Raw genomic sequence first — 11,219 nt, 5'->3', positions numbered from 1 at the left:
TAATAATTATTCATTGTAATAAAAACATAACCAAATAACCAAATAGTTATGCTATAGGAATATCTACTACATTACAGTATCTATTACAGTCTACCAAATATCTCCTTAAATTAGACTAAGTGTGCATTTAGCATGGCTTAATTTTGTCAGCTTATTTTACTATTTAATTTATTTTTATTTATATTTATGAGTCTCACTTTACTTTTTAATACTATTCATGAGTCTTACTATATTATTTTAATTAATTTTTACCTTTATTTATAATATTTTTAATAATAAAATTTATATTTCAGTAAAATAAACTGATTCAAACAGCGTACTCAAATCTCTGTATAATAGGGTGGCGTAGCCTGCTGTGACGGTAGTAATGTTCCAAGTTGTTACAAAATTCAACTTGCGAAAAGAAAGAGACCGTTTATCGAAAAGGGTAAAAGAGAGAGAAAAGCTGATGTGTATATAGGCGTGAAAAAGGGGATTAGGATCGAGTCAAAAACCTCAGCCATAAGCAAAAACAAGAAGAAGCTCCCAACTTAGACATTGAAAGCCAAAAAAAAAAAAATCCTTAGCTACTCTTCCACTTTTCCTTTTCGATATTAGCTTTGTGATTTGATTTCTCAACAACCATTCGTCCCGCTCTCTAACAAAATATAAGGGAGAGAGCACCAATTTCACCGTCAATCTGGTAGGTGATTTTTCTGATTGTTAAAAACATTTTGATCTGGTTTGTTATGTTGATTCGATTATTCATAAAAATAATCGTATCTATTTATATTTTAAAATTAAGGCTATCGAGAATTTGAGGTTGAGAAAGAAAGCGGTGATAGTATCACCGAATCTGAATCCGACGGATCCTCAGGTAGTGTCGGAGAAAAGAGGCTCCGCCTCGGAGTCAGACTGTTCGGTGGGGCTGGATTGCTTGCTGAGTATAGTCAGGGCTCTGGGAATGGGATCGTGTCTTTCCGGGGACGGCGCTGGCCCCCACGGCGGCGCGGCCAGCGCCCTCCCTTATGCTTTGGCAGCAGCCGCTGTGGCCGAGTCGGAGGTGGGGGCTAACAAGCGAAGGAAGTCGGCCGCCAAGATAATGAAGAGGAACTGCTCATTTGATGCCAAGATGGAGCTGTGGCTGCATAGAATTCCCAAGAGGTTGTTTGTGAATGGTTCGAGCGAGGTTGCTTCTTTGTTTAGTAAGCAGGGGAAGAAGGGGATCAATCAGGATGCTATGATTGTTTGGGAGGTTAGTTTTTTTTTTTCCTTTTGTGCTTATATAATAATCTATATATATATATATATTGATCATTGGTATTTTAAGTTGTATGTAATTTGTTCTCTAATTTTAGGACCCAGTTTGAATTTCAGGATTAAGCATAGTAGAATATTTTGACTAGATAGGTTGTTCTAACTTAGTTTGTGAACTAAGTCAAAACTTTTTTTTTTTTTTTTTTTTTTTTGGTTTTTTATAATTCAATAATTGGAGAGGGAGATTTGAACCTTAGACGTCTTTGTCGAAAGCGCCAAGTGCCAGTTGAGCTACAAAGCTCTTTCTGAGTGGTTGAATAGGATATGTGATCTAGAGTGGTTCGCTGGGGACTCTGCTTTATGAAGCAGAAATCACTAGTCCAAATCTTCCCTTGGTGCTCATTTGGTGTGTCTTATTTATTAGCATTTTGAAAATATGAGGTTGTTTATAAAAGTTGCATGTAGAAAAAAGTCAAGTTTTATAAAAGTTGTGCTTTAAAAAAGTTTTTGGTTTAAAACCGAATTACCAAATGGGTACTTATAGATGATCTGGAGTGTTCTGTCATTGCACTTCTCGTTTTTCATGTGGTCATTGATGATCATATGCATCTCTTTGTTGCCATTAATTAAAATCTGTCATTTATTGTTGAATCTTTAAGCAAGTACTCTTCAAAAAGTCTGTTTATTTCATTTCATTAAAATGCTAGCCAAGTTGTCCAACAGCTGGGATGTGTGTGTATATATATATATATATATATTCATTTCTGCTTCATAATTTACTGTTTTTTCCTTTGATCACGTGATTTCGTTATTGTTCACATGTATCATTTAAGAGAATTCTTTAATCTGAAATAGGTTCATTTCATCTCTTTTTTCACCCACAGAATTTTGGTTCAAAGGAAGACACAATATTGTGTGGTGTTTTTGATGGCCATGGTCCCTTTGGCCATATGGTTGCAAAGAAAGTGAGGGATTCTCTTCCTTTAAAGTTGTGTGCTCAGTTGCAACTAAATAGTTTCAACAAGGATGGGCATCATGATATCATCAGTAGTGGCTTGGGAAGTCTGACCTCCGAAGAAAGTGCATTGACATCAACTGATGGGGAAGCTGGGATTCATAATCAAAATCATACTGATATAAAGACAATGAGAGAGTCATTTCTGAAAGCATTTAAGGTTATGGATAAGGAACTCAAACTGCATCCTTCAATCGATTGCTATTGCAGTGGGACAACAGCAGTCACCCTGGTCAAGCAGGTAATTGATGAACATTACAACTTGGTCTTCTTGACCAGTGGTAAATAATTTTAGGTTTGTCTTATCATTTTCTTTTAATTATAGGGACGAGATCTTGTTATTGGAAATGTTGGGGACTCTAGAGCTGTATTGGGTACTAGAGATGAAGAAGATTTTCTCATTGCAGTTCAGTTAACTGTAGACCTCAAACCAAATCTTCCAAGTATCTCTCTCTCTCTCTCTCTCTCTCTCTCTCTCTCTCTCTCTCTCTCTCTCTCTCTCTTAAAAATGAAGTAGAGAAACATGACAATTGTAACTTCGGTCTGATGCCTTATTTTTATCAGAATATTGCATGTTACGATACTATGAGCCTATGAGATCAAAATGTATGAAATTCAAAACAGCAATTATTGCTTCGCCTTCAAAAAATTTTAAATTATTAGATATATTATAAATCCAAATAGAATAGTGCTTAGTCTTATTTTCACAATTGAGTTTAAACGAGAGAATAATCTTTGGGGATTTCATCTGGCAATTGCCAAAATAATCATATAAAGAATCATGGTGATTTTTAGAAACCAGGGACAATGAATACATTGATGTTTTCTGGAACTTGATTTAACAGCTTATGCACCATTTTAATCAACTGTTGCGGTTAGCATCTATTGCTCTTGTAAATAAATAAAATAAAAACTTTTTGTAATTCTGCATATGGTTTTTATTTTGTAGTTTCGAAACAAACAGTTAATGGTGGCTCTGGATACTTTAAATGTCTGTTTTCTATGAAATCAATGACTTTTTATTTTTCTTCTAGCAAAGAAGAATATGAGGATGGGTTTTGGAATGTAAAATCTGAAAGTCTAGATTCAAGGGATAAACATAACCTAGTAGCCTTCACCAATTTGAGTTAAAAAGTGAGCATGGACAATTTCACATCAATTTTGGAAAACTGGTTCTCCTAGCGTGTGCACTATAAAATTTTCATGTTCCAACACATGGATACATCAATGACTGCAATAGAGTGGTAAGGATGTAAAACAAAATTCTTTATTGATCCTGTTAGATGGTGTTCAGCAAGGAAAAGAAAGTCTATACAATTGAAGAGATAATTTTAGCAGTAAAGACTAATATGTTACTATCTGTAGACCTTGACTATATTTGGGTGAAAGTTTTCTTATTACCCTATTTTTTTGAAACTTATTATTCATAAAAAAATATATATATATGAATTTTTTCCTAGCATTTTGCATAATAATTGATCATTTATATCCTAGCTAAATATGTTCATGCTTTTGCATATATGGTAATCTAATTGTGAAATATTCTTCTTATGTTTCTGCATGTGCATGTGAAACAAATATATGAATGGTTTTATGTTAAATTGACATGAACACGATCTCATAATTTGATATGCACTTATATCTAAATAGCCTAACTGTGGTTGCTAGACTGACTACAATGTCTTTGTAAGTTCTAGTTATGGCTCCCTGATGTTTTCTTGACAGAAAGGGTTTTTTAATTATCAGTAAGTACGAGGAGAAATAGATTAATGATATGGGTGTGACTTTTTTTTTTTTTTTCAATATTTAATTATTTTTCTTTTACCGTACAGAGGAAGCAGAGAGGATTAGGAAATGTAAAGGGCGGGTCTTTGCCCTTCAGAATGAGCCTGAGGTTGCTCGAGTTTGGCTGCCCAACGCTAACTCCCCTGGGCTGGCTATGGCTCGGGCTTTTGGAGATTTTTGCCTCAAAGATTTTGGCTTGATCTCTGTCCCTGAAATTTCTTATCATCAACTCACCGAGAAGGATGAATTTGTAGTCTTGGCTACAGATGGGGTAGGAGTTCAACTTACTCTCTCTCTCTCTCTCTCTACATATATGTATGTATATGTTGTGTGTGTGTGTTTGTGTTTGTGTATACTGTGAGCTACCTTTTATTGTTTATCCAACTAAGGAAAATTATATGCATGTATTAGAAATTGTATGGTTTTCCTCATTGGCTGGTTATAATTTAATTAGTTGCTTTGTTTACTTGAAGAACTTATGAATTGTCAAATCAATGTATCTCCCATGGTTGTCAAATCATTGGCTGGTTATAATGAGTGTTTGGATACAACTTATAATTCACACGTTTGCGTTTTTTTTTTTTTTTTTTCACGCGTTTTCTGCTTTTTGAGAAAAAATACTGTTCATCACTGTTTACATACTGTTCACGGGACCCACAGCCACTTTATTCAGGAAAAAATATTAAAATTGGACCCCACGGTACTATTTACACATTTAAAAATTATTTTGCTATAGTGTTTTCAGTTTTCAGTTTTTAGTTTCAGATGGGGTAGGAGATCAACTTACTCTCTCTCCAACTAAGGAAAATTATATGCATGTATTAGAAATTGTATGGTTTTCCTCATTGGCTGCTTATAATTTAATTAGTTGCTTTGTTTACTTGAAGAACTTATGAATTGTCAAATCAGTGTATCTCCCATGGTTGTCAAATCATTTGCTGGTTATAATGAGTGTTTGGATACAATTTATAATTCACACGTTTGCCTTCTTTTCTTTTTTTCCACGCGTTTTCTGCTTTTTGAGAAAAAACACTGTTCATCACTATTCACAACACTATTTACAGGACCCACAGCCACTTTATTTAGAAAAAATATTAAAAATGAGTCCTACGGTACTATTCACACATTTTAAAATTATTTTGCTATAGTGTTTTCAGTTTTTAATTTTTAGTTTCAACAAAAATAAGTTGTATCCAAACGGACCCATAGTGTTATGTTCAAATTGATTACACGTATAAACTTTTTGATGTTATACATATAAGGTTAAGGTTCTCTCCATCTTGCATTATGTTAGACTATTGCCTCGCTAATCATAGTGCCCGTTTGGATTGGGTTTATTATGCATCTGCGTTTTGAGTTTCACGTTTTCTTCTTTTTTTCTTTTTTTTTTCCGTGCGTATGAACCGTAACCGCACTGTTCATGCACATGGATTCACTATGCAGGAGACAAAGTGGTCACGCACTGTTCATGAGACCCACAACCACTTTATGCAGAAAAATATATATATATATATATATTAAAAATGGGTCTCACGATTCACACATTTAAAAATTATTTTGCTATAGTATTTTCTGTTTTCAGCAAAATAAGTTGTATCTAAATGGACCCATAGTCTTTTATTGTTGTCTTCATTCCATTGTTCAACAAGAAATCCTTACAATTACTGTGTTGAATTCTATATTCTGCTCTGGGTTGAGAGCATAGTTTCTCGTGTCTGGAGAATTTGTAATATCCCTTTTATTGAATCCCACAATTCTTCTTTTCAACGTTTAAAAGGGTGATAATGGGAGTTGGAAACCATTAGCATATATTATTCCTAATTACTGTATATACCATGAGCCGTAAGACAAACCTAAAATGGAGATGATTTCACCATCAAACCTCATAGCCAAGTGGTATCTCTCCCCCCATTAGCGTATATTTATAACAGAACTAATGCCATACCTACGAAGTTTTTGCTGACCTCTATGCATGAAAGAAGGATAATGAGCCTGATTGATTTGCATTGAAGATCTTTTTATGTGGTGTTTTCTTCCTTTGTGACAGCTCTGGGATGTCCTATCAAACAAAGAAGTTGTTGAAATAGTGGCTTCTGCCCCACCATCTTCTGCGGCTCGAAAACTGGTTGAATCAGCTAACAGAGCTTGGAAGTTCAAATTCCCATATGCTAAGGTCGATGACTGTGCTGTAGTTTGCCTATTCCTCAACTCAAGTTCAAACCATTACTCTGCTTCCACTCTCATACCCAATGACACACAGACATCAGTGAACCAGTCTGGCATTAGAAATAGGAAAGATTTTTGCAAATCAGTTGACATGGACCATCCTGGTACCCTCTAGATTGCCTCTTGATTATATGTTTTAAGTTGGAGAGAAGGGAGTTTGTAGGCCCATGTTGCAACTGCAGCAGCAGCCACCTACCTTTGAGTGGTATCCTTGGTGCACTTCTCTCTTCAGAAGCCATGTTGATTTGATTGAGCAGGTTTGGAAAACAAGGTCTCAAAAATAAAGGGGAAGATAATTTTTTTATGATTCTTTTCTGAAATATAAATTATTGTCAATATTGTTTCCATTCTTTTTAGGGGTTTTATTAAGTTTATTTTCAAGAGGGAGGTTGACGCAGCCTTATTTTTGTGGCAGTGGTTATTTTCCCCTATCCCTCTATCAAGCATTGGTGATTTAGGAGTTTCTGTAAATCCAAGTTTTGGGGAGCTTTGTAATTAGTTCTTTGTCATTCAGGTTAGTGTGATTTTGGAAATTTCTTGGTGGCAGTTTCTGCTTTTGTGTTTGGAGGTCGACTTTTTGTTTGTAATTCTAGGGCCTTCTGCTTTGCTGTAATATGTAAAACTATTATGTTTGATCTTGTACTTTGCTTTTGAGACTCTCTCTCTCTCTCTCTCTCTCTCTCTCTCTCTCTCTCTCTCTCTCTCTCTCTCTCTCTCTCTCTCTCTCTCTCTCTCATGTGGATCTAAGCGCGTGTACCTTGATACAAGGGAAATAGATTATATGAAGAATTTTTCAAAAAGTTATGTTAACGGCTGTCCTTAAAGTAATTATTTATGAGTCATCTTAGGAAAGTTTTTATACTACTTTTTATGAGAAATTTAAAAAGTTGTTAAATTTTTTTTTTTTTTTTTTCATTTCTCATAAAAAAATTTCTTAAACTGTTTCACTAACAAATGTATTTAGTAGGGGTGTGCGCGGTTTGGTTGGGGCAGTTTTTTCTCAAATTTATCATCGAATTGATAGGGATAAGTTTTCTCATAATTGGAACCAATGTACACCACGTAGGGTCGGTTTTTTGACCTATAGTGGTTAGTTTAATCGGTTTGGGTTGGTTTAAAACATTAAATTTTTTTAAAAAATATAAAAAATTTGGGCTTTCAAGCCCAATATCAATACACAGCATGTTCAAGATTTCAAGCAAAATGTCTATTTAACAAACCTTTCACACGAACCTGTTCACACATCAACTTATCTACCTGTTCTTACAAACTTGTTAAACTTTTTTTTTTTTTTTTTTTTGGAGAGAACCTGTTAAACATTTAAATATGTTAAAAAAAATATAAAATAAAAAACTTTTTAACAGCACCTGTGAAATTGAAACTGTGAAACATAATGTTGCATTGTTTTCTTCTTCAATACAAAGATAAAAGCAAATCCCAAAATCATCCCCTTTTTTATTTTATATCCTCAGCGACCAAAAACACTAACACAGTCAAAATGTTTAAAGCAATCAAACTTACTTTATTCTTTGGATTTCTCTACAATCAAACGATATCTACGAATTCCCAGATCAAGTTTTAACAAAAGTAATATATAGTTACCTGGTGTCTACCACCGTCTGGTGAGACTTGAGAGGAGAGGCCGTCTGGTGTGACTTGAGAGGAGAGAGTGTGTTAAGGTGAGAGGAAAAAAGGAATATATAGTATCCTAGACCTAGCACAAAACGACCACGTTTGGTGCTCTTTTTTTTCAAAACCAAGAGAAACGACGTCGTTTGATGCGTTTGTTTTTAAAAAAGAGTTGTTGCTACAGTAATCCAATAATATTAATATATATATACACACACATTGGTCGGTTTGGTTTTAGCAGATTTCAGTTTTGGATTTGAAAATTCGATCACTCCATCGCACTAGCGTCAGACTTCCCTTAGCCCTCCATTTGCTTGGCAATACCATCCAGATTGGCAGGGGCCCTTATGATTAACAAGGCTTGTTGTAGTAGACTTTGCAATAATAAATGCATTCAAGTCGGATTGTTAGGTTGGCTAATGGGTTGTTAGTTGTTAGTTGTTACATGCTTGGGCTTGAAGGCTAATTTATTGCTAGCATTGGTTTCAGGATCTTGGAACCCCAACACTATCCATCAATTTTTTATTATTATTATTATTATTATTTTTTTTTTTTTAGGATAAACGGCAGAACACTATACATCAATTTTTAAATGAATGGATTGAACTTTATCCCGTACACACTACTTTTTGGACAAAATTTACGTGCAATATACTATTTTTTAGGTTTTCTTATTAAAATTTAATTATGTGATTTTTTTTTCCTTATGAGATGAAAGTGTATTTTTAGTTAAGTACTACTATATGATTGAATTTTAAGAGAAAAACCTAAAAAACAGTACCTAATATTATACCTAAGTTTTGCCTATAATTTTAATAAATAGGGCAAATTATAACTTACCCACTTGTGATTTGGCTAATTTTTTTTTTCTAAGAAAAAAAATATTTAAGTTGTCTATCCGTGATTTGAAATTTGACAATTTACCCACTTGAAGTTTGACCGAAATTTAAGTTGCGTACTTATAATTTAAAATCCTATGATGCAAGTGTTTCACTGAATTTTTTTTTTATCTTATTTGATCTTATATTTTTGTGTTTTTGGTGTTTTTGGAGGAGAGAAACATAAAAGTGAAGCAAAATCACATATTTATCCATGTTTTTAACAGGGTTGGGTTATGTTTTTAACAGGGTTGGGTTAAGAAAATCTAACTAAACTAACTTCAGGTGGATAAAGTATCAAATTTCAAATCACAAATAGACAACTTAAATTTCAATCGAACCACAAGTGAGTTAGTTATAATTTGCCTTAATAAATATCATAAATATTTCTTAAAAATTTATTGACGTGATTTTATCCATTTCATTCATTTCGAAATGGATAGATCAGATTTTAGAAAAGGGACTTACCTTAAGAACTCTATAAATAATCCATAGTTTGAAGGAGGGAGGAGGCTTGTTAGCAAAAAGAGAGGGATGTAGCCAATGGAGCCTTGCCATGTTTTCAAATAAGTTAAGTATACGTCGACTTTAGTTCATTCGGGTTAAGTTCTTCAAAGTTGAAACCCGACTACTTCTTCAAATTCAGATGGTTACTGTTAAAAAAAAAAAAAAAAAAAAAAAAAAAAACTATTTTCGATCAAATTAGTCCTTGAACTAAATCGGATTTTGTTGTTTTTATTGAATGATTTAAAATCGTATAAGCCTATTTCATTGTCTGTTCCTTCGCTAAATTTCTTGCTTAGCCCCAAAAAAAGAAAAAGAAAAAGAAAATGTGACACAAAGCGACCTCAGGAAGTAAACCCGTGGCTTAATATATGCCATAAACTCAAGATTTAATGATCTATCTCAACTCTCAATTAAATTTGGCATAATTTGATGTTAGAAAATAAAATAATAAAATATTGAAGGACTTACTAATATTTTGAACTTTAAAGGAATATTAAAAAGAGTTAATTATTTTAAAATGTTTCATTTTTCATTTAAAATGTTTAATGGTGTTAAGTGGCCATGTCATGCTTCCCTGGCCTCCATGTGGCTCCCTAAATGGGCTCCCAGTGCTCAACAATATTGCTTCAACAACGTCCAACGGTCACTTTGGTAAAGCTTAGATTACATGTTGCCTAATTTGGGAATGAGAACGGGGAGATTACATGTAACAAAACTCATTCAATTATACAATAAAGCTATGGGTCTAATATTTTCACCATAATAAACCTGAGTCTAGGTGCCAAATTATCAATAGTAAAAAAAAAAATTTTGATATCAGTAGTGGGCCAAAATGAAAACTTGGGTTTTTTTTTTTTTTTTTGTGAAATTGTTATACCCATATCACTATTCTTCAATTATAACAATGAGACTAGAAAGCAATTTAAACAATAAAATTTATGGACAAAACAAAATCTCTTAATATTTTCACAATACTCGTGTGAGTATCATGGACATTTTTGTTAATGAATCCTCTAAATTCACGTGTTAAGGACTTAAGGTGTATTTAATGCTCCATTTAATAAAACTTTATATATATATATATATATATTACAAAAATAAAGTCAAATTGTACACAAATATCCAAAAAAAGCACACACAAGTAACAAGAATAATGAATTTGAGCCTGTGAACGAAAGAATTATTCACAAATGTATTTTCTTTTGGGAAAATTATTTTTTAAACATTAGAGTATTTGGTATATATTATGCTTTTAAAATGTTTCTTTTAAACCTCAACATTGTTTAAAAAAAAAATTATACTTTACTATCCTAAACTATACCATATCTTACACTTTACACTCTAGACTTTTCGAATGCACGTTTAGCACCCTAAACTATGACTCTTGTTACACTTTGCACACCAACATTAAGTTCGTTGTTAACTTAGATGGAAATTCAAAATTTAGGGTGCAAATTGTAATTAGGAATATAGTCTAAAGAGGTAAAGTGTAATTTACTTTTTTTTTTAAAGCATTAAAAAGAGGGGCAATTAGATTTTTTTCATATGGTGTCACATTTTTCCATTAAAGTTAATGGTAAATTTGATGTTAGGGTGTAAAGTGTAACAAAAATCATATTATGGTGCAAAATGTGCATTAAAAAAGTTAATGTTGCAAAGTGTAATCAGGGGTATAATTTTGGGAAAATTACACTTTCTAAACTCTTTTTTTGGTGTTTCTTTTAAAACAATAAGGGGAAAAAACACTCAAAGCTAAAAATTGAATAATACAAAAATCCCTAAGTTTATAGTCTAGTAATTAATTTTCATAGTCTTTTAGCTCATTAATTCTAAAATAGAAAAAAAAATGTGTATAATGTGTATGTATACACACACACATCTATAAAAATAACTATTTCTCAAAAAAAAAAAATCTATAAAAAAAACTAGAATAATATATATAT

General features: G+C 32.8%; 1 protein-coding gene across 1 annotated transcript; it reads left to right on the top strand.

Moving 5' to 3' along the window:
• Window positions 1-428: 428 nt before the first annotated feature.
• Window positions 429-6,916, top strand: LOC126703555 (probable protein phosphatase 2C 33). The gene is made up of 6 exons (XM_050402516.1): window positions 429-682; window positions 785-1,234; window positions 2,121-2,492; window positions 2,577-2,694; window positions 4,084-4,307; window positions 6,084-6,916. The coding sequence occupies exons 2-6, from the start codon at window positions 944-946 to the stop codon at window positions 6,375-6,377; spliced, it is 1,299 nt and encodes a 432-aa protein (XP_050258473.1). The 5' UTR covers window positions 429-682; window positions 785-943; the 3' UTR covers window positions 6,378-6,916.
• The last annotated feature ends 4,303 nt before the right edge of the window (window positions 6,917-11,219 follow it).

The sequence above is a fragment of the Quercus robur genome, chromosome 10, assembly GCF_932294415.1.
Source record: "Quercus robur chromosome 10, dhQueRobu3.1, whole genome shotgun sequence".
NCBI lineage: Eukaryota > Viridiplantae > Streptophyta > Magnoliopsida > Fagales > Fagaceae > Quercus > Quercus robur.
The sequence above is the reverse complement of the archived record's forward strand: the minus strand, read 5'-3'. Positions and strand labels throughout refer to the sequence as shown.